The 24,229-nt window shown below is 46.5% G+C and overlaps 1 protein-coding gene across 3 annotated transcripts in view; it reads right to left on the reverse strand.

Annotated features, from left to right (window-relative positions):
- Positions 1 to 24,229, reverse strand: part of Pex14 (peroxisomal biogenesis factor 14) — a 134,319-nt gene that overhangs the window by 104,090 nt on the left and 6,000 nt on the right. For 2 of the 3 annotated variants that reach the window (XM_051173861.1, XM_051173859.1), the window contains exon 2: positions 9,988 to 10,035. The exons of the other annotated variant lie outside the window; for it this stretch is intronic. In XM_051173861.1, the coding sequence (XP_051029818.1) occupies positions 9,988 to 10,035 (48 nt within the window). The remainder of the gene's footprint in view (positions 1 to 9,987; positions 10,036 to 24,229) is intronic. 3 annotated transcript variants of the gene reach the window in all.

Raw genomic sequence — 24,229 nt, forward strand, 5'->3', positions numbered from 1 at the left:
ATGTTGAGTTCCCTTTGCTTAGGTGGATTCCGGTGACTCCCGGAGGACCCACACAGCACAGCCCAGCACAGCACGGCTTTAAGAGCTGGAGTCAGTCGAAAGCAAATTGCTCACTTGTCCAACCTTCATTCTGTCAGCAGGAGATGAAATAACAGGCAGCTGCTGCCCCCTAGAAGCTACCTGAGATGTAGCAGCTTCCACAGAAACATTAGATGAAAAGATCCTATTATCTCCCTCCATCTCATAACCTGTCATTAGTGAGGTACATGGGTGCAGACGCCTCCTCCGAGCCTGAGGAGGCGCACATCACCTGTGATAAATTAATAGGTGCCTTTTCAACAGCGAAGATGCACACAAAGACTCCAACCAGGGAGAACACAGTAAGGCAACAGCTTCTCAGAGCACGCCCAGAGTAGCAGGCAGCCGCAGCCACAGCCACAGCCTCAGCCTGTCTATGCAGCATCTCTTCACCGAGACAGGGCCAGGGAAGGCGAGGTCAACACTGTGCCTAGACCTGCAGTTCCTGTCTGCTCAAGTTCCACAGTATGCATCTGAGACTTTGACCTTGCTCTGGAGGCCTGACTGCTCTGGGCTTTGGGTCCCTCACTATAAAATGAGAAGGGCAATCCTCACAGTGGGGTGAGAGTTGAACCAGACAAAAACAAAGAAACAAGCATGGAGGCCACAGAGCTGCACAGTAGCCAGCCCTCTTGGCCTATGAGATCACAGCTAATAATTGCTCAGTTAATAAAAGAGGGTTTTTTTTTTTTTTTCAGTTAAATTGAAGAATCATTAAAGGTGGAGCCTACTCTACATACCTTCAACATTTATACTACCCGAAAACCTATAAACACACAGTCATTCCCCAATCTTTTGATGTGGAGCCAAGACCTTTCCTTTGAGTGTGGGCCACAGACTGGAGTTCCCAGACGCCTTTCTCCTGAACAGACCCCACCCACAGCACACCCTCCATATTCTAAAGCAAAGCAAGAGCCTACAGGCATTACAAAAGCAACCGCAGTGCAGATTCTTCTGGATTTGTATGGTCCCAGCTTGGAGGTTATTGTCTCATGCTCAATCTGCTGGCAGGTTTTTTGGTATTTTTTGTTTTGTTTTGTTTTTAGTTCACATTTACCACACATAGAACTTAACTTTTAAAAGAAAAAAATGTTCACATTAATCTTTACAGAACACATCACTCTTGTAGAATCCTCTCTTCACATCTGTCTCCCTGTTTATATCACACTTAATGGAACAGCATTGCTCAGTAAGAAACACACTGATCGGTTTGGGAACCGATGCTCAGTGTGAGAAAGAGTGTGAGAGAGACTGGCTGGGCTGCCTCACGAGAGCCCTGCAGGCGAGAAGGTTCTGGAGGCCGGAAAGGCAAACTGGCTAGTTGCAGCAGCGGTTCTCAAGCTTCCTAAAGCTGCGACCCTTTAATGCAGTTCCTCATGTGTGGCGGCCCCCAACCATAATATTATTTTTCATTGCCACTTCATAACTGTAATTCTGATACTGTTATGAATAGTAGTGCAAATATCTGTGTTTCCTGATGGTCTTAGGCGACCCTGTGAAAAGGTCATTCAACACCCCTGAGGGGCCACGACCCACAGGCTGAGAACCACTGAGTTATAGGCTGTCAAAAGCAGTTCCTGACACTTTTTAAAAGACATGCATGTTTGGGGTACCCTGATTTATTTCACCAGAGATCTGCAACAGTCCTCCAAAGTGCACACAGAACCAGTGAGAGGGTTCAGCAGGTAAAGGCACTTGCCACCAAGAATGAAGGACATGAGTTTGAGCTCCACATGTGTGCCATGGCATATCATGTGTGCACACATGCACAAATAAATAAATGTAAAACAATGTTTTTAATGTACATGCAGGTGTGGTGGGAAACTGAGGCATGAAGATCGGAAGTTCAAAGACAGCCTGAGCTATAAAGTGAGACCCTATCTCAAAAAAAAAAAAAAAAAAAAAAAAAAAAAGGAAGGAAGGAAGGAAGGAAGAAAAAGAAGGTACAGGTCCATAGGGCGGAAAGCTGGAAGCAAAAGGAAAATATAGGAAAAGAGGAAAAACTGTTCAGTAAACGTTTATTCCTCATCTCCAAAATCCATCTCCAGTGAAGTGTGGAAAAATATGAAACCATTTATACAAACGCTAGATTCTGTTGGCCACTAGCTCCTGGTGACCACGAGGCTAGAAAAAGAGACCCTGACCCAAAGACCCCCTCAAGTGGGCCTGGCTGCTGAGTCACAGCTGACACCAGCAGTGAGAGGCTCCTGGAAGGCCCCCTGCTTGGTAAAGGGGACAACTGGCATGGGGAGCGCCACCCCACACAGTGCAGAGAGAGAGGAGCTTCCCGGAGGCTTCTAGGCAAGAGGTCACAAAGGTGGCATGTTCTCGACAGGGTAATCCATCCTCACACATGCTCCACTGGGGGCCATGTGTTAGCCCCTCTCTGCCTCTGGCTGTCATGGGGTGCCCCTAGATAGATTTACCTCCAGAATCACTCAATGTCAGCCCATCTCGAGCCTACTCGGACAAACTCATAATGGCAGAGCGAAGATTTGTGGAGCAACAAGCATAAATCTTGGTTATAACTACAAACCATAAAAGAAAGGAGAGCTGGGAGGGAAGAGGGAAGGGCGGAGATACGTCCTTCTCCCAAGCACTACTTTATCTTCCCGCAGCTCTGCACCACGCACAGGGGATTAACTATGGCACATATTTTTCAAGCCCAATCAGTCTGTGCAGTTTGACAATGGGCTCAAATATTTTTAAATGGAAATTATCCTGGAAACGTGGGGCACACAGCTGCCCTAAGAACACCATGTTCAGTGCTCTTCAGAGGGCTATAGGGGTTCTGTGTCGGCCACACTAAAAGATATTTATACACGAAAATTTTTCAAGTACAGTAACGATCAATTTTAGAGAAAGGAGAAGCGTTTTCAGAGTGCTCCTCTGGCCCCGTAAGAGGTGTGGGTCCCACCTGCAGCTGCACTAGAACAGCCCAGAAGCTCAGTCCACACCTCCAGGGGCAAGGGGCCCACAGGGTCAAAGAGAAACCTCCCTCAGTGCGCTGAGGCATACAACCGCTCCAGCCTTGGATCCTACATCTCCAAAATTAGAGCCAGGTTCAGTGATCTACAGGGGCAGGGCCTCTCCTTACCGGAGCTGCAGCAAACACAAAATATAGCCATGAGAAGAAGCCAGGGAGCTAAAGCACAAACAAAGGAGAGAACGGCCTCACAGCCTTTTCTCTAATTATCACCCCTCAGAGTTTCCATTCATCTAGTAATTATTTGTAAAAGAATACCTCCAAACTGAAAAAAACAACCTCCTCATCTACCTGAAAGAGGAAACAACCAAAGGGCACCGCCTAGTCTTCTCCATAACCCTCCTCAGACTATAATAGGAAGGATGGAGTAGGAAGAGGCAGTAATTTCAAAATCAGTAAGTGGCCTGGAGATCAGAGCCACCCAGAAATGGAATGAGGCTTTCTTCCGGTTCGTCCATTTCAGCATTTAGAGCTAACCAGTGCTCCTCCTGGATCTGCCGGGAGGAGGGAAGCACGGCACCTTCCCCACCAGGAGCTGATCTGTGTGAACATTAGTGGTAAAAGGGTACACTTTCCTCACTAGAGGTTTTATACTACTTAGGAGAGGAGAGCGGGAAAGGAGGAAAGCCAGGTACCTGCCTGCCCTGGCTCATCACAGTGACAGCCTCACCATCAAGAGGCACCAAGAGCCCCATCCTCAAACTCTTTACATGGGTTTTGTTCCTGAGAGTCTCAGCGGCACACACAGCCAGTAACAGTTCTGCAAGTCAGGCGGCTGAGGCTGAGGAATCAGGAGAACAAGGGCAGCCTGGGTGATATAACCCCATCTTTTAGAAAAACTAAGTATGTGTCTGATGTCATCCCTATTCACTGCCTCCTGACAGAGGTCCCTGAGCAAGAAAATGGCAGAAGTGACAAGCCAGTATGTCATACTTAAACTACCGTATTTACTACCTTCCTGGAAAGATGGCAACTCCCTGAGATTCTCACATTTCTGGTTTCATTATTCATGTGGGTAAAACACTTTTGCAAATGTATCAAAAACAAGTATATGTTAGGTATGGTGGCATATACCTATAATTGTATCAAAAACAAGTATGTGTTAGGTATGGTGGCATATATCTATAACTGTAGCACTTGGGAACTGAGGCAGGAGAACTGGCATGAGTTCGAGGCCCAACCTGGGCTATACGATGAGTTCTAGACCAGCCGAGACTATTGAGTGAGATCACCTTAATGCCCCCACCCCCACCAAATTTTCCCACAGAATACTTTTAGTTTTATCTCTACATTTGCCATGCTATTATATGCATGCATGTATACACACGCATACATGAGTATACACAAAGAAATGTATTGAACATGTGCATGTCATCCTTCAAAAATGTTCTGATGGGGAAAAAATGAGAACCACCTATCCTCAGTATCCTTGCCAACTGGTACAGCAAGGTATTCCAACCACAAAAGTTGCAAAAGGCACAACACTGGGAAAAGACTGTCAGGAACACACCTAGAGATGCAGAAGACAGGCAACTTGCCATAATCATTCTTAAAGAGACACTCACAGCACTGGCTGGCTCCCTGGATTCATCGCGGTATTAATGCCTTCGGATAACCAGCCTCTGGTGAACTGGTTTAAAAACAGAAAGGAGCTGAAGAGGTGGCCTGGTGGTTAAGAGCACTTGCTGTTTTGCAGAGGACCCAGATTCAGTTCCCAGCACCTACATGGTGGCAGATCACAACAGCCTGTAACTCCAGTTCCAAAAGATCTAGTGCCCTCTTCTGGCCTACTCGGGCACCTGGCACATATATGCTACACGCATATATACACATACAAAGAAGGCAAAATATCCATACACATGGGAAAGGTGGGGAGAAGAGCTGAGCTGAGTGCACGCCTTTAATCCAAGCACTAGGTAAGGTAAGCAGAGGCAGGCAGATCTCCGTGAGTCTGAGCCTCTCCTGATCTACAATGAGTTCCACGCCAGCTGGGTGTATATATAATGAGACTGCCTCAAACCAAACTAAACCACACAAAGCAAGAGAAGAATCTTAGGCATCCTGGAGTGAGCATCCCCAAAATGACCAACTAAAGGCAGAGATACTGTGGAACTCCACAGGATACAAGGTTCCACCTTGAACTCAGGAAGGAAAACCCAAAGGCTACATGGAGTACTTCCATCCTGAGACCACCAGATCCACAGTGGCAGGGCATCTTTTCTTGAAGAGTTCAGTATACTGAGAAGGTTCAACAGGTAACAGCACTCAATACTCGCTACCAGTCCTGACAAGCTGAGTTCAATCTCCACAACCCACATGGTAGAAGAAGAAAACCAATTCCCAAAAGTTGTCCTCTGACCTCTACACAAGTGCTATGGCACATTAAGACCATCACCACTACACACACACACACACACACACACACACACACAGAGTCCAATGATGAACACCTACAATTCCCACACTAGCGAGGCAGAGGCAAGAGAGTTGCTGTAGTCGCAGGCTAGGCATGGTTATACAGTGAGACTCTTGTCTTCAACAAGAAAAAGTTTTAACCTAGAAATGCTGACAGGGTAGAAATGCACTATCCTTTTTGGATTGTTCTGGAAAAAGGACACAGGGAACACAGATTGAAAGCAAAACCAGCAGAGTGGGTAGTGCACGCCTGTGATCCCAGCGCTCAGGAGGAGACCAGACAAGGATAGCATGAACTACAGACACTGCATCAAAACAAATCAATGGAAAACCCTTATACCTACAGATCAGAGGCAGCAAAGACAGCAGGGACTCACCCATTAGAGAGAATTTGGTGTCCAAGAGCAAGAAGCTGAAATTCTAGTTGAACCAAACACAGGGCCTGTGTAAAGTCAGTGAGCAATAGAGTTGCTGAATATGGAGAAACAAAGGGTAGACAAATGAGCGGCTACGCAAGCTGAACCTCACTTATCACTTACTTCAAATAACCAGAATCAGGTGACTAAAAGGAAATCTCGGGTTATCTAAGCCTAACTTCAGCATCCAAGCTAGACAAGACCCGAGCTGTCCCATGTGTTTGTTTTCTGTCACATATGCCAGACAAGTACTCTACCACTGAGCTTTCCATGCACAGACTCTCACCACATAGTTCCAAGGTTAGTCTTGGTGTCAGCATCCTCCTGCCTCAGCCTCCTGAGTGCTGGGGTTACAAGTATGCACCATATGCCCAGTGGCCACCATTCTTACAACCTTTATCTGATCCCCCAGGGGAGTCCAGGAAACCAGGCACAGGATATGAATGAGCCCCAGGAAGGACACACACACATGGCCAGAATCCTGGTTGTGCTGGAGAGCCACAAGCTATTTTCAACACATCTGACAGGAGACAGAGATCAGCCCTCTGGAGAGCTGTCAAAATTCCTTGTCTCGGGACCAGGGAGACAGCTCAGTAGATAAAAGTGCTTTCCACGCAAGCTGGAGCTTCATCCTCAGAACTCACACTGGAAAAAGAGAAGCAACTCAGCTGTCCTGGAACTCACAGGGATCCACCTGCCTCTGCCTCTCGAGTGCTGGCTGGGATCGAAGGTGTACACCACTACATCCAGCCCTGAATTGTAGCATTTAATAAACCCTTAACATTTTTAATGAGGAGAAAATTTACTTCAAAATGATCAACTAGGATCTAGTAAGGTGGCTCAGCAGGCAATAAATAGCATTTGCCACATAGGACTGGCAACCTGAGTTTAATCCCCAGAGCCCACAATGCAAGGAGAGGACCAACTTCCCAAAGCTGACCGCTGTATATATAGAGCCTGCGTAGTGCTGAAGCAGATGCAAGCCCCCACACACACACACACACAGAGCAAATAAAAAAATAAATCCATTTTAAAAAATCATCATCTAGGTTTTTTTATTGGTGGTGATTTCCTTTTTGTGTTTTATATTTTGCTTTCTTTTTTGAAACAAGGTCTCGGTTAGCCCAAGCTAGCTCCAAACGTATTGTGTAGCTAAGGATGACCTTGAGCTTTCAATTCTCATGCTTCTCCCAAGTGCTAGCACCATAAATAAGCAGACACCACCTGTCCTGTCTGATGTAGTGCTGGGGATGGAACCCAACGTTTCATGCGACACAGGCAAGCATCCTACCAACTGAGCTACAAACCCAACCCTGATGGTCATTTAGTTGTGGAAAACAAAATAAAACTATCTGCCTCCAGCATCTCGTGCTTAATATTCCAGCTCAGAGCCCAGAAAACAACCATTAAGGAATTTTGTACAAAATTCACAAGCAAGCTGGGCAGTGATAGCACTCGGGAGGCAGAGGCAGGGGCTATCTCTGAGCTCGAGGCCAGCCTGGTCTACAGAGTGAATTCCAGGACAGCCAGAGCTACACAGTGAGGCCCTGTCTCGGGGGTTAAATTACAATTAGTTAAAAACAAACTTAACTTTATCACCATATTCCTCAAGGCTGTCTCAGAAACCACCCCTAAGCTCCCACCCGGCAATCCTCCTGCTCCTCTGAATAAGGCGCCCTCTCTGACGCCCAGACAGGCAGTGCTGCCCCAAATTATACACGACTTTGTGCCGCTTCCTAAATTACATACAGTGCTGCCTTTTTGCTAATTGTTTCATGTACACAAACGCCTTTTCTTCCCCAAATAAAATACACGAGCTGCTTGGAAACAAGGCCTGTTTGAGTTTGTGGTTGTCTGTTCCCCAGTGCTGCAGTTTAGCACGCAGGGAGCAGCCACTGTGTTGGGCCTGAGCAGCCTCCCTCCCTACTGCAGGAGCTTCCAAACCACAGCCTTGTGCACTGGGCTGCCCGCCTAAGCCGCTGCCCACTTCTCCAGTCACCAGTCCACGGCAGCCAAGAGCTCTCTGGCCACTCAGCCTGTGCCCCTGGCCTGCCCCAAAAGCCAGCCCTCCGTAGGCTCCTCTGCCTGACACCCTCCTGCCTCCACTCCCAAGAGGAAGGAGTTGTTCACATAAGACCATACAGCTCGGCTGGTACCCTCATTTAATCAGGCTGCTGCAAATGGCTGGCCAAAAGCAATAAGGGCATGACTGAGAGACTGTGGGAGTTTAATATAAAAAAATTAATAAAAAAAAGGGGGGGAAGGAAAAAGGGTCTACCTTTTAATAGGGCCCTAATTACCCAACTCACAGGATCAGCCCAAATGAGATGGGAGTTTATTTCGGGTTTTTTTTAATTATTGGTTTTTTTTTTATATATATATAAATTGCTGCTATGTGTTTTCTTTCCTCTGAGCAATTATGCAGTAAGTACGTAAAGAGGAGAAAAATATTAATTAAATATAAGGTAATTGTAGAGTTGGCCTGGAGAGAATGAGTCTGAACTCTGGGCGATCACAGGCTACCAGGGTTTGAAGAGTGCTCAGGGGCTCCCAGAAAAGAAAGAAATAACATAACCAACCAACAGGCAGATGCACAGTGCAGCGGAAGGGGCCACATGCAGAACCTGACACAGCACAGGCCTGTGGGGGCCCACACCCAGGAGGTAGCCAGTGTAAGACACTCCGGGCTTCCAAAGAGCCTTTGCAGTTGTGCCCCTAAAAGGCGGCCTGTCCTCACTTCTTAGGATGGAGAGCCAAATCAGGGCGTTTCAGGGGAGCCCACAGCAGGAAGGGATAAAAAGACTACCGTGTTGGGTTTGGACTTCGGTCTGAAAGGCTTGGAAGCAGAGCACAGAGGACACACGGACGCTGGCAGAGTGAATGAAGCATCCTAAGAAGAGCAGGCATGCAGACAGTGAAGAGGGAGGCCACAGGAATGCTGACATGTGAGCCCGTAACTGGTGACATGAATAACACCACTCCCCCAGGAGTCTCAGAGGTGCTTGTGTCCCCTGGGCCTATCTGCATCACAGCCAGATCCCTCTCACCTTCTGCCTAGAAAGCCTCAGAACATGCTAGAACCTGGACCTGTTCATACCAGCCAAGCACTTCACATCATCCCCTCCAACTCGGCCAAGAGAAGAGTGAAGAAAGCAGGAGCCTGCACTACACAGGCTGCCGAGACAAAGCCTGGCCGTGTGCCCCTGTGCGCACTAGTTAGCACACTCCAAGAAAGGAAAGGCTTGGCAAAGTTAAACCAAATGCTGGCACAGCCCTAAAACTCATCTGGTTTGCACAGAACCGGTCTTACTACCCAGCCCACAGGATTTACATCAAGTCCGGGAATGCCGAACAGTGAAAACAGGGCAGGCGGGCAGAGACTCTGCCTCGGACCACTAAAGGCAACCGCTCTGCTAAGAGACTTACTTAGCTGGACGTGGTGGCATCCGCCCTCTAATTCCAGCACTTTCGAGGCTGTGGCAGGAGAACCACTGTGAGCTTGAGGCCAGCCTAGGCTACTTGGCTTGGTGAGTTCAAGGGTAGACTGGGCTACAGAGTGTGGCCCTCCTTGTTTAAAAAATAAAAAGGAGCAAAAGAAAAGGCCTTCAGGGTTCAGTAGGCCTCTTTCCTATCGGAGTCTAGGGTCCTACAGGTGACGGCTACCACAAACTGAATCTCTGGCCACACCAAACCAGAGTCGTCCTCTCGCCTATCCCTTAAAGGGCACCTCAGGAGCTTCACCAAAAGCAATGAGTGGGTCTCAGTTTCCAACAACTGGAAGCTGACAAGCAGCAACTTGAGGCATCACTCTAGTTCCACCATTAGCCCATTGGCAGCATGCAAAGTGCGGCATGGCTGCCAGGGAAGATGCGCCCAGTTCCAGAAAAAGACCAAAGAGGTCTTCTTGTTAATTTCTTCTGCTCAACAGCAGTCAGAGGCCAGAGGTCAGGGGCAAGGCATCTCTGGGAACACGCACGGGGATGCCGCTGGTAGGGGTCACTTAAGCCGTCACAGCCATGGGTCCATCAGGCTTCCGTACAGTCACACAGGAGCCAATGGCTAGAGAAGGATCCTGTGGGCCTTCGCACTTACCAATGGCTCTCGAGGCACCACATTCTCACTTCCTGGAGAAGAGCTTGGCTGCAAAGAAAAAACAGAAACAAAACTAAGATCACAGTGCCACCCAATGGACGTCAGAAAAACAAAGGTGTGCTGTATCTACGTGGGCTGCTCGCTGTAAGACAAAATTTGCCAGGAACAGACTGTTTGTGAGTTCACTGTCATGGCCTCTCACAAACGGGTTGCTTTCTCCCAGGAGAACTGAGGGTCAGATGTAAAGAGGAGGGATGGAGGCCATGACAAAAATAAAAGACCAGAGAAAGGCTATGCGAAGATCTATACTTCTTTTTACCACCTTCCCAGCTAGAGACAAAGAACTACAGAGCAGAGAGAGTGTAGAACAAAAGGCAGCCACAGGGGGGCATCAGCTACCCACGCTAGGGGTTTCTGTTTTGTGTCTGTGTCTGTCTCCAATGTAGCCAACGCTGACCTCAAACTCACTGTGTAACTGAATGTGACCTTGAACTCCTGATCCTCTTGCCTCAACTTCCAAGTGCTGGGATCGAAGAGGTGTACCACAAACATACACCAGCAGCTACTACACTGGTTAAGTGCTGCCCAGCACAAAGAACGCTACTTCAGGGTTAAGTCTTCCATGGAAATAATCTAATGACAGTCTGAGAGATAAACAGACCAACCTATGAGCAGGCAAACAGCACTGTGACCAGATGACCACACTCCCATCTGTTTCCACAGTCTTCCCTCCTCACACATTCAACCTATTACTGCACTGACCAAATTCGGAATAGGGCTGTGAGGACAAAGCAAGACACAAATCCCCAGAAGGATATGACCAACAGCCTGCCTGAATGAGTTGTGGTTCGTTTACTGTTACTGATGTAAGAGTCAATTGCCAATTTTCTACAGATGTCCAGACAAGTGCAGCTAACGTGTGTCCCAGGAGCTGGCCTCCACCCCCTCCTGGCTAGTTGAGACAGCCTGTAACAGGCCTCCTATGAAAAGGGCAGGAGCTACAAGAAGAAAGGGTTCTGGAAAGAGTCCTAACAACTCTTACTGCACAGCTGCCCGACAGTGTCAAGGCCTCTGCTAGACTCTCCATCCAGAGTCCTATCTTAAGAGCTCCACCATCCCAAGATCAAAAGGCCAGGCAGCTTGAAACTATGATTGGAGGTCAGTCCTCTACCTGAGTGACCTTTCTCTTCCCCCTGCCATCCTCCCAGGGTCCCAGGCATCAAAAGCTCACACATTTAGGTCTGGGCCAGACCCCTGACCTCCTTCCTGCCTCCCCTTAGACTTTCAAGTCTAACACAGACTCCCCTGAGTCCAGCATGGACACCCTCCTCCAGTACTGCTGGAAGGCCTTCTTCAAGAATTCCCTCTCGCTTACTCCCCAAAGACACCCATTATCTCCTCCTGCCAGTCTCCCCTTCTAAGTAGCCATGAAATCAACCCTCTACTTCTATTTATCTCTACTGCCATCACTTTGGTCCAAACTTCCAGAATCACTTGCCTGGACCTCTGCAAATGCTTTCTAATCAGCTTACCTGGATTCATGCTGGCTGTCTTCCAATTCACTTTCCACAACACAAAAAGCAAATCATTTATGAAGGAAAACTTGATCATCTCCCTTACTTATTCACTCATCCACCCCATAAGCAACATCATCAATAGCTTCTTGATGTTCTCAGAAGACAGGAAAAACTCCTCAGTGCAGTCTTGGAAGCCTCACATCTACCCTAACCACATCTCGGCTCTCATGTGCAGCTGAACTGCCAAGCTCTGTCCACAACAGTCGCCGGCTTCTGCTTTCTTTCCAGGGCTGTGCACAGGCCCTGCTGTCCTCTCCTCCCTTGGAGTTGGCTAAGGCACATCCCCCAGCACAGATTCCTTCTAAGGCATCACTGATTAGGTCAGGTCTCCCTGTTACATACTCATATGACACCAAGTAAAGAAGCTGAGGGGCTGGAGGGATGTCTCAGTGGTTAAGAACACTGGCTGTTCTTGCAGAGGACCAAGGCTTGGTTCCCAGCGCCCTCCAGAGGTGTGTGTAAGACCATTGCCACCTGTAACTCCAGTTCCAGGAGATCCAGTGTCCTCTTCTGGCCTCCGAGGGCGCCATGGACACACGGAGTTCACAGGCATACATACAGGCATATACTCAGTCACAAATAAATAAATATTTGTAACTTTTTTTTTTTTGAGACAAGGTTTGTCTGTTTAGCTAATAGTCCTGGCTGTTCTGGAACTAGTTCTGTAGACCAGGCTGCCCTCAAACTCAGAAATCTACCTCCGCTGCATGAGATTAAAGCTCTGCACCACCAAGACTGGCTAAAACACTTTTTTAAATAAAGAAACTGGATGTGCTAGCAAAGTTTGTAAACCCAGCACTCAGGAAGCTAAAGCAGAGCTTATGAATTAGAGGCCAACCAGCCTTACAGCATGAGAACCTGTCAGAAAGGAAAAAGAGGGAAAGGAAAAGGGAGGAGGAGTCAAGAAAAGAAGGCAGGGAGAAAAGGGACGGGGAGGGGAGAGGGGGAGAGGGGAAGAGGGAAGGAGGAGAAGGGAAAGGGACCAGGGTGAAGTCCACTAGTGAGGCTGGTCCTGGGGTCAATCCTCAGCAAACACACAGAGCAGCTGTCCTAACTCACTGATTCACAGTGGATTACATATTCAAGGTCATCATCTTCCTGAATGCTTCAATGAACTCTGAGTGCTAACACTCATTTAGCTCTTTCTTCACTTAATTCTCACACTAGGTGTGGAGTTATTGCTGATGAAGACACGAAAGCAAAGGAGGTCACATAACTCAGCAAGCAGTAGTTCATAGGGATTTGCACATGCCTAACTAAATGAAATAATCAAATTTTGTTTCAATCATATTTTATTAAGCAGCAGCCTTAATTTAATGCTACCCCATAAGCAATAATGTAGTCTATTTGACCAGACAAAACAAACACCAATGATATGGTTCAGCAAACAAGGGCATTTGCTATCAAGCCTGAAGAACCCACGCAATGGAAGAGAACCAAACCCCTCTAATCTCCATGCACATGCGTGTGAGCTCATACATACATACAGAAATGTTTAAAATGAACACAAACATCTTTAGTATTCAAGAAGTCAGTCTCTCTCTCTCTCTCTCTCTCTCTCTCTCTCTCTCTCTCTCTCTCTCTCTCTCGACAGGGTTTCTCTGTGTAGCCCTGGCTGTCCTGGAACTCACTCTGTAGACCAGGCTGGCTTCAAACTCACAGAAATCGGCCTACCTTTGCCTCCCAAGTGCTAGGATTAAAGGTGTGTGTCACCACCAACTGTGACTACCCCACCCCCTTTAGTTTTGGGGAGACAGGGTCTCACTATATAGATCAGGCAGACCTGAAATTCATGATGACCCTCCGGTCTCTGCCAAATACTGGGATTATAGATGTACAACATTATGCCTATCCTAAAATCTTTTACTTGAACAATTAAAACAAAGGAACTACTTGGTATATACAAGTCCAGAGGAAGCAAGTGGCAACCAGGGCTGTATCTCTCCCTGAAACATATATGAATGAGAGCCTTCATTTAATGCTGTGGCCCAATAGTAATCTGCTATGGAACAGTATCGCTCCCAAGAGACATTCAGACACACGTGAAGGTCTTTCTGACTCCAAAGCTCCACTGGCATTTAGAGCCAAGCAGCCAGTACAGACATATTCTACCCCAAACCCCCTTGGGACTCTTGGAGAACCCTGACCTCTCACCTCTTCACACAGGCGGTCAGCCTCCTGTCTTAACTCCAACTCCAGGTACCGCTTGGAAGATGAGCAAAGAGTCAAGCAGCTCACTGCCTGCCCAAGCTGGACCAACCCAGCCAGTCTGCTGGTCGCCTAGTCCCCCCCTTTGCAAAACGTCTAATGCTGTCTAATACCTGCCCCTAGGTCTACCTCTTCAAGTGACATCTGCCCGGAAAAAGATCCTTACTTACAAACTAAATTACAACTTGACTCTGGAACTCTTCAAAAGATCCATAGCCAGCCAGGTGGTGGCAGCACACACCTTTAATCCCAGCACCCAGGAGGCAGAGACTAGTGGATCTCTGTAAAATCAAGGCCAGCCTGGTCTACAGATCCAGTTCCAGGCCAGCCAAGGCTGCACAGAGAGACCCTGTCTTGAAAACAAAAACAAAACAAACAAACAAAAAAGAATCCACAGTTTTAAACAAAGAGAGAAGGCTTAGAAGCCAATGACTGAGGTCTACAGAGGTATAAGAACAAGGCTCTTCTGAACCAACTCAGGACCCTTAGAGGTCAGAATGGGGAGGCCAGGATGGGAAAAAAGCAAAAGATTAAGAGTGCTTTAAAAGAATACAAAGTTGGGGTCAGTGAGGTGGCATAGTAAAGACACTTGCCTGATGACCCAGGTAAAAAATGCTTACTGACAATCCTGGAGACCTGAGACCCATACATAGACCCACATGTTAGGAGAGAATAAACTCCAGCAAGTTGTAAGTTGTACATACACACACACAACACTTTAAAAATAGTGGGCAGTGGTGGTGCATGACTTTAATCCCAGCACCCAGGAGAAAGAGGCAGGTGGATCTCTGTGAGTTTGAGGCCAGCCTGGTCTACAGAGTGAATGAATTCCAGGACAGGCTCCAAAGCTACACAGAGAAACCCTGTCTCTGTGGGGAGGAAAAAAAGACACTATCTCAATAAGCAAAAATTAGGGGGCTGAGGAAGTGGCTAGATCAATAACATGCTGCTGCTCAAGCCTGAGGCCCTGAGTTTCATCCCCAGAACACAAGTAAAAAGCCTGGCTGTGGTAGTTATGGGTTTATAATCCCAGCACTGGGGAGGTGGAGGCAGGAGAATTCAATCCTGTCTACTTGGACGCAATGGTACCCAGCCTTACCTAACCTAGTAGGAGACCCGATCTCCAAAACATGAAGGTGGATCTCTGGCCTCTACATGCACACATCTGCATGCAGACACGAACATGTATGCACTGCACACATCTGCATGCAGACATAAGCATACACACACACATACACACACAAGCAAAAGATACTTTAAGCAAAACAATGAAAATACCACAGTGGAAGAGAGGGAATGCTGGAGTATGACAGAGACAAAGGTGTGCCCTCACCCTACTGTGAAGGGCTGACCTTCACCTGCTGGGACAACTGCCAAATGTTCACCTCACCACACAGCAAAGGCCAGCCTCAAAAGAGTTCATGAACTGCAGCAGTAGGAGAGCCTCCAGGACTGTGACTATAAGTCAGCATCACTCTGCATGTGTCCTAAGCCAGGCCATTCAAACGGGGAAAGAAGAGGCAATCCACACATTCTCTGAGGTGGTGTGGCATATGGAAAGGGCTGTGCAAACCTGGGCAGCGCTAACAGCTGAGTGACTGGGCATCTGCTGAGCCTAGCTCAACCTCAGTTCCCTCAGCCATGGGGATAAGTCGGCAACACACACTCAAGATGAAGAAATAAGAAGTCCTGTGAGGCCTCTGCTCTCCATTTGCAGCTTGGATGGAGTAACAGGGTGACAAATAGTCTCCCAGCAGGTGAAATGCTTGAAGGTCTAAGCTCCAGTGTCAGATATAGAAACAGTAGGAAGGATCTGTGCCCTTAGCCGCCCTGGCTTGCTTTCTGCCATGAGGCACACTTGAGGCAGACAGGAAGGTGCTCAGCACAACATGGCATCTTAGTGCACTGAGACCAGAGTTCAGGGAGGCCAAGACAGAGGAAAGTGGCAGAGTGAGCTCCAAAGAAAGTTATGCGGAAAGTAAGTTCCAGAAATCCACACTGAGTTTTCTTTGAGACGTTGTTCAATACTAATCTGTGCACACACAGATCCCACGAAGGTAACGAAAGAAGGTGAGGAGGAAGCTGTGAGCTGAAGAATTCTCAGGTTGCTCGCAGGGCTCTGAACCCCAAGCTGTCAAAATACAGTGCCCTGCTTACTTACTCAGGGCATTCCAGGGGAGATGCCTGGTAGTTAAGAGCACACGTACAATCACAAAGCCCGAGTTGGAATTCCAGTACAAATGTAACAAGCCAGGGACACATACACTTGCATCCCAGCTCTGATGGGGACAGAGACACACAGGTGATCACTGGGGTTTGCTGATTCCCAGCACAGGGTCAGGAGACACCCTGCTTCTAAAAACAGGGGAGCAATTGACATGGGTGCCTGCTGCCTCTCCTGGCCATGCCATTGGCACACAAACCCGCTTATGCAAAGGAAACAAAGAGGAGGAGGAGAGCAGGACTTGAAAGAGTCACAGCCTTCCCTTCAGAATGAAGCCCGACATTCTTTAAGGACCACAAAATCCAGCCAGTGTGTCCTGTCACCACACACCTGTAATACTATCGTCCCAGAGGCTGAGACAGTCAGATCCTGAGTTTAAGGCCAGCCTAAACCACATAGCAAGACCCTGTTTCAAACGAACAAGGAAAAGCCCACAAAGGAGGACAACTGAGACAGCTGGATGGGAAAGAGGGCTTGCTGCCAACCTGACACCCTGAGTTCAATCTCTAGAACCCACATGGTAGAAAACTGACCTCCACACACAAACACATACACACACTAAATAAATTCACGAAAATTTGTTTTTTAAAAAATTGACAAAATTGGCAGGCGGTGGTGGCACCCGCCTTTAATCCCAGCACTTGGGAGGCAGAGGCAGGTGGATCTCTGTGAGTTCCAGGACAGCCAAGGCAACACAAAGAAACCCTGTCTCAGAAAACAAAACAACAAAAAAATCCATATCCTGAACATAAGACTCACAACATCAGTAGAGGTAAGACTTACAACAGCCAGCATCCCATCAAACCCTCTGTCGAGCATGGTGCTAAAAGGCTAGTAATTCCTGCACCTCCAGGTGAAGGCAGGAGGGTCAGGAGTTCAAGACCAGCCTTTACGACACGGAAAGCTCAAAGACAGCTGGGCTAAAAAGATCCTGAAAGAGGGAGGGAGAAGGAGGGGTCAACAGAGGGGGAGTGGGAAGGGGACAGAAAGGAAGGAGGAAAGAATAAATGAATGCTAATAGTTATATTCAAGGACACAAAGAAAAACATGTCCTGGGGGCTGGAGAAATAGTCCAGTGGTTCAGTCCCAGCATCCACAGGGTAACTCACAACCATCCTGCATCCTGTCCTCGAGGATCCGATGCCCTCTTCTGACACTCCCTCCCCAACGTCCCCACACTGCAGGAACATGACACACACATATAAATACAGGCAAAACATGCATATACATGAAATAAATCTTTTTTAAATAAGGTATAAAAATAAAATAGTTCATCTGGATATGAAAAAATAAAAATAAGTTTATGGGTGGCAGTGAGCTAAAAGAGCTTTGGTGTCAGGCTGCGCCGGGGCTCCCACAGAGGCCCTCACTGTCTGGCCAGAGCAGAGGCTGCTATGTTATGGTGACACCAGCTTCCAACACTGGCACATGTGCCTCCCCCTCCACGGAGACCAAGAAAGCAGATGAGCTCACCTCTGGTCTGCTCCAACATAAGCCACGGACCACCCCAAGCAATTCTCCACTGTAAGATCAAATCCCAGCTGCCCACCACAAGCGGCTTCACCACCAAATGGCCCCAATGCCTTTTTCTAGAGGCTGGCCCAGGCCCTGCCAAACTCCAGAAGAGAATTGAAAAGAAAAATAAAAAAGAATAAAATGGCTGGGTGGTATGGTTCATGCCTTTAATCCCAATACTTAGAAGGCAGAGACACACGAATCTCTGTGAGTTTGAGTACAGCCTGGTCTACAAAGTGAGTTCCAAGACAGCTAGGGCTGTTACACAAATCCTGTCTCCAAAAAAGAAAAGAAAAAGAAAAAGAAAGGAAAGAAGGAAGGAAGGAAGGAAGGAGAGAAAAAAAGAAAGAAGAAAAAGAATAAAATGAAAATGAGAGAGCTGTAGAGATGGCTGAGTAGATAAGAGTGCTTGCTACTCAAGCATGAGGACCCGAGTTTACATCCCCAGATCTCCTGTAAAGATGCTGGCAATGGGATCTACCTGTAACACAAGCATTGTGGAGGATGGAAAGAGGAGGCTCCCTGAGACCTACCTACTGGCCACTAGCCTGGCTCCAGGCCCTGTGGCAAACATCCTCCTGTGACCACCACATACGCACAAATGTGTCTGTACTCATAATTATAATACATAAACACAAAGATTTTTAAAATGATAACAGCAGCCGGGCAGTGATAGTGCATGCTTTTAATCCCAGCACTCGGGAGGCAGAGGCAGGAGGATCTTTTGAGTTTAAGGCCAGCCTTGTCTACAGAGCGAGTTCCAGGAAAGCAGGGCTTACAGAGAGGCCCTGTGTAGTGAGGTATTCGGACAAAGTGAATATCTCACTACATGCCCTGTTTTAAAAAAAGAAACAAAGAACAGCATCTATAAGAAAAAGTAAGTTTACTTAAAAATGGGGGGTAGGGATCGACCACAATGAAAGATTAAGAAAAAGAATGAAGAAAACTGAGTGTCAATGGTCAGTCAGATGTGTGAGCTATCCAATATCATAACACATATTTTATTACAGAACCAGAAAAAAGAGCGAGGCAGGAAAAAATGTGAAGAAGTAATGGCTGAAAATGTTCAAAGTATAAACTGAACCATGAGCACAAAGAGCCAACAAGGCCGACAAGGGCCAAGCAGAGCTCGCAGAGCACCAAGAGAAAATCTTCCCAGCAATCTAAGAAAAAGAACCCTGCCCAAGAGTACTCACTGAGCCTGACTGCAGGGAGACTTCAGGAGCCGTAAGAGTACTCACTGAGCCTGACTGCAGGGAGACTTCAGGAGCCGTAAGAGTACTCACTGAGCCTGACTGCAGGGAGACTTCAGGAGCCGTACGAGCTACAACACAATGGAATATATGTGTCAAGTACCACCAGTGGGGCTGTCAACTCAGAACTGTACCCGATGACGCTGTCAACTCAGAACTGTACCCGATGACGCTGTCAACTCAGAACTGTACCCGATGACGCTGTCTTTCAACACTGAATACAAATGGAAGTGAAGGCGTTGGGGAGGGAGGGAGGGATGAATTTGTCAACAGAAGTGTCACAGGTTGGTGCTGGGCCTGGTGGCTCGGGTATGTTAGTAATCACAGGTCCTCAAAGCTGAGTCAGGAGGATCAAGGGCTGCCCAGGGAAAAGTAAGAAAGACCCTGTCTCCAATAAAAAGCAATAATTAATAATAATTTTAAACCAGGCTGTGGTGGTGGCGCACACCTTTAATCCCAGCACTCAGGAGGCAGAGGCAGGTGGAGCTCTGTGAGTTCGAGGCCAGCCTGGACTAGAGAGAGTTCTAGGACAGCCAGGGCTGTTGCACAGAAGCCCTGTCTTTTTGTTTTGTGTTTTGTTTTTATTTTTCGAGACAGGGTTTCTCTGTGGCTTTGGAGGCTGTCCTGGAACTCACTCTGTAGACCAGGCTGGCCTCTAACCCTGTCTTGAAAAAAAACAAATAAAAAACAAAAACCCAAGGTAAATAAATATAAACATATCAAACCCAGCAACATATAAAAAGATATGTGTGTGTGTATATATATATATACATATATATATATATAATGACCAAGAAAATATATCAAACGAATAAAATAAAACAGATTAACAGAACAAAGGGAAAAAAAACAGAAATTAACTATCAGCAGATACCAAAAACAGCAAAGACATTCAAAACTTACATTTTTAAGATTTCTTTTTTGTTTACAATTTTTTAGGATTATTTTTTATTTTTTATTTTATAAGTGTTTCACATACATGTATATATGTGTATCACATGCAGGCCTGGTACCCAGGGAGGTCAGAAGAGGATGTCAGATCCCCTGAAACTGGAGTAACAGATGGTTACAAGCTGCCACATGTGCTGGGAACCAAAGCCAGGTCCTCTGCAAGAGAAGCTAGTGTTTTTGTTTTTTTTTTTAACGTATATGAGTAACCTGTCTTCATGCACATCAGAAGAGGACATCAGATCTCATTACAAATGGCTGTGAGCCACGATGTGTTTGCTGGGAATTGAACCCAGGTCCTCTGGAAGAGCAGTCAGTGCTCTTAACTGCTGAGCCATCTCTCCAGCCCCACAATTTACTTTTGAATTTTTCTTTAAATTTTTTTATGCAAGAGTGTTTTGCCAACATCTATGTACACCATTTGGCATTGCCTACGGAGGCCCAGAAAAAGTTGGGTCCCCTGAAACTAGAGTTCTAAACTGCTGTAAACTGCCATGTGTGTGCTGGGAACCAAACCTGGGTCCTCTAAGAGAGCAGTGTAAGTGCCCTTAAGCACTGCGCTATCTCTACAGCCACAAACCATACACTTACTTTTAAATGTTTGTTTGTTTTCCATGGGGGGGTGTGCTTGTGTGTTTCTGTGCCCCTTATAGCTTGCCTAACCTCCTGAGTGTCACATGTCTGGATCCCAGTTAGGGCTGGCCTTGAATTCACACAACATGAGCTATGAACATGACTAGAACTATAAAATTTACCAGTCATTAAAGTACTTGCTGTGCAAAGACGAGAACCCTAACTCGGATCCCAGACACCCAGGTAAGAAGTGCACCAGGGCTCACTGCCTGTCACTAGCCAGGCCATCTACTCAAACCAGTGAGCTTTAGATTCAATAGCCCTGTCCCCCAGGAGGTGCAGGCAAGCTGTAAGTTCAAGGCCAGCTGGCCTACATGGACATGTCCTGTTCCAGGACAGCCAGAGCTGCATAGAGACCCTGTCTCAAAGCAAACAAGCAAACAAAAAGGAAACAAAAGTGGAGAGCAACAGAGAAAAATAACTGATCCAACCTCTGGCCTCCACACACAAGCAGGCACTCACATGAACACACAAGTTACCAGGAGATCGAAGGCTGAACCACAACTTGGCAGCAAAGCCTTTACTATCCTCATGTCAAAAAACAAATAAATAAAAATCAATATAAAGACACAAAGGACCAAAACTTAGAACATTTGTTTGTTGCACCAACAAAGCCAGCAATACGTGTTCTTAAGACTTGGAAGACAGCTTGTGGGTTAAAAGCACCTGCTACGGACCTGAATTTAGATCCCCAACACCAATGTAAAAGGCAAACATGGACCTATAACTGGCTGAGTGTAGAGACACTTGAGCTTAACACCCAGTCAACCTAGCTAAAAACAAAAGAAAAACCCAGCAAGCTCCAGGTTGAGTGAGAGAACTTTACTCAAGGGCGAATGACGGGGCAATAAACCATAACATCGGTGTCTTTCTCTGGCCTCCACATGCACACGGATAGCCACATACAGAAATATAAACATGGACATGCATGACTATAGGCATGCGCCCTGCACACACAGAGGAGAGATGAAGACAACACTATCTACTTTCAAGATGAATACATTCACAGCAGGGCCGGAGAGACACTTCAGCAGGAAAGAGTTTTCTTCTACTCCTGGGGCTGCTGGCGGCTCACAACCACCTCTCAACTACAATCCAGGGTTCAACACCCTCTCCTGGCCTCTATGGACACATGCCCACAAACGGCATACTCACATACTCACACACTCACACACACACACACACACAGAGAGAGAGAGACACACACACGAATAAAATTAAGGTGCTGGCTGGGCACCCGGGAAGCAGAGGCTGGCAGATCTCTGAGTTCCAGGCCAGTCTGCTCTAAATAGTGAGTTTCAGGCCAGCCAGGACTACACAGTAAGACCCTGTCTCAGAAAGGCAAGGTGGGAGAGGGACACAGCTGGGAAATGCAGCTGGGGATCTAGGAGGCTCATGGTGACGAGCATTTGTTGCTTTGGCAGAGGACCAGGTTTGGTAGCCAGCACCCACATGGTGGTCACAACCATCCACAACTTCAGTTCTAGGGGATCTGATGCCCTCTTTTGACCTTGAGAGATCTATATGTGGTTCACAGACAGGCATCCAGGTAAAACACTCATACACATAAAATAAAGTAAATAAATCTAAAAAACATTTAATAAAAAAAAAAAACTTAATTTTTTGTTGTTGTTGTTTTGTTTTGTTTTTTGAGACAGGGTTTCTCTGTAGCTTTGGAGCCTGTCCTGGAACTCACTCTGTACACCAGGCTGGCCTCGAATTTTAAAAACATAGTTACAGATATCAAAACAGCATGCCATTTGTAATAGGAGACTTAAAGATACACAGAATAGAGTCCACAAATTGACCTTTGTGCGTACTTAAAATAATTTGATTTTCAATGATTGTAGAGATAACCTAAGGGAGAAAAGGCAATCTTATCAATATAGGACACTGAAACAACGGTACCATAGAAAACAAAAATGAACCCTAACACAATTAACACGTAAAAAAAACGGGTTCAGGGTTAGCCATCAAATGTAAATAAAAGCCATGAAGCAATCCACCACACACTCTCTAGAATGGTTAAAATAAGAGTGATAGGCAATACTAAGTGCTAGTGTGAGTGTGCAACAACCAACACTCTCAGACACTGCTGGGGGATGAAAGACAACAACACAGCTTTACAAGGGAGGGCCATACAAAGCTACACACACACACACACACTGACCACATGACCTAGCCATTCCATCGTGAGTTTACCAAAACCATGAAGATGTCCTTACACCCACTCGCCATGAATTCTCACAGCTTTAAGCTGTGGGGAACAATCCTACAATGACCCCCACCTGCTGACTGTCAAGAGTATGCCAAAGAGGGCAAGATACAAGATAATGAGGTACACACCTTTAATCCTAGCCCTCTGAAGGCAAAGAGAGACAAGTGGATCTCTGAGAGTTCAAGACCAGCCTGATCTACATAGCAAGTTCCAGGACAGCAGACCTACATAATAGACAGACCCTTCTTAAAAAAAAAAAAAAGAAGAAAAGAACTTCAATAAATAAAAGAAACGTGTGCTGTTTTAACCTGTCAAATTGGTAGTAATAGTATTATGGAGCAATAGGAAACTAATTCAATCTAAATGCTCATCAACCAGTGTACAGAACACTACGTAATGGACTACTCCTTGGTAACAAGTATGGAGGGGCTGAAGAGAAAGCTCCCAGGTCAAGAGTGCATCCTGTTCTCGAAGAGGACCTAAATTTGAATCCCATTGGCCACGTAAGTAACTCACATCCACCTGCAACTTTTGAGTCCTGGGAATCTGATGCCCTAGACTCCACAGGCACCTGTGCTTACATATGCACACAATTTTTCTTAATAAATGCATTTTCTTTTTTTAATTAATTTTATTTTTATGTGCATTGGTGTTTTGCCATGAATGTTGGGTCCCCTGGAACTGTAGTTACAGACAGTTGTGAGCAGACATGTGGGTGCTGGGAATTGAACCCAGATCCTCTGGAAAAGCAGCCAGTGCTCTTAACTCTTATGCCATCTCTCCAGCCCTGCACACACACACAATTTAAAAAACAGAACAGACTCCAGAGGCAGAGGCAAAAGGGGCTCTGTGAGTTTGAGGCCAGCCTGGTCTACATGGTGAGCTCAAAGACAGCCAGGAATACATAGAGTTTTTCTCAAAAAATAAAATGAGACTGGGCAGTGGTGGTACATCCTATAATCCCAGCACTTGGGAGGTAGAGACAGGTGGATCTCTGAGTTTGAGGCCAGCCTGATCTACAGAGAGGTCCAGGACAGCCAAGACTACACAGAGAAACTCTGTCTCAAAAAACAACAAATTAATTAATTAATTTAATCTTAAAAATGAGATAAGATATAATTAAAAAAAAAAAAAACATAATAGCCAGGTATTGGTGACACACACATTTAATCCCAGGAGCCGGAGGCAGGCGGGTCTCTGAATTCAAGACCAGCTTGGTCTATAGAGTGAGATCCCGGGCAGCCAAACAAACGAAAAAGAAATGATGTGTCCAGATGGCCCAGGGGGTAAGGCTCTTGCCCTCAGTCTGATGACCTTAATTCAATCCCACGGATCCATATGCCGGAAGGAGAGAATCAATCTCTACATGTATCGTGGCACATGTGAACAAACACACACCACATACAAATAAATAAATAAATAAATAAATGTTTTTTTAAAGTTATGAATTACAGGTAAGGAAGGGGGCAAATTTCACAAACATTGTGACCAAAGAAAGTCTAAAAAGGAGGTTATGAATTCATTCGTATGAAATTACAGGAGAGATTAATACCCTATGGAGACAGAAGCCAGAGGCAGAGGTTCCCAAAAAACAACAGAGCACTGAGGGCTCGAGGACTGTTTTGATCTTGACCCTGGCAGTGGTCACGTAGGTACACCACAGTTC

This window comes from Phodopus roborovskii, unplaced genomic scaffold (assembly GCF_943737965.1).
Source record: "Phodopus roborovskii unplaced genomic scaffold, PHOROB, whole genome shotgun sequence".
Classification (NCBI taxonomy): Eukaryota; Metazoa; Chordata; class Mammalia; order Rodentia; family Cricetidae; genus Phodopus; species Phodopus roborovskii.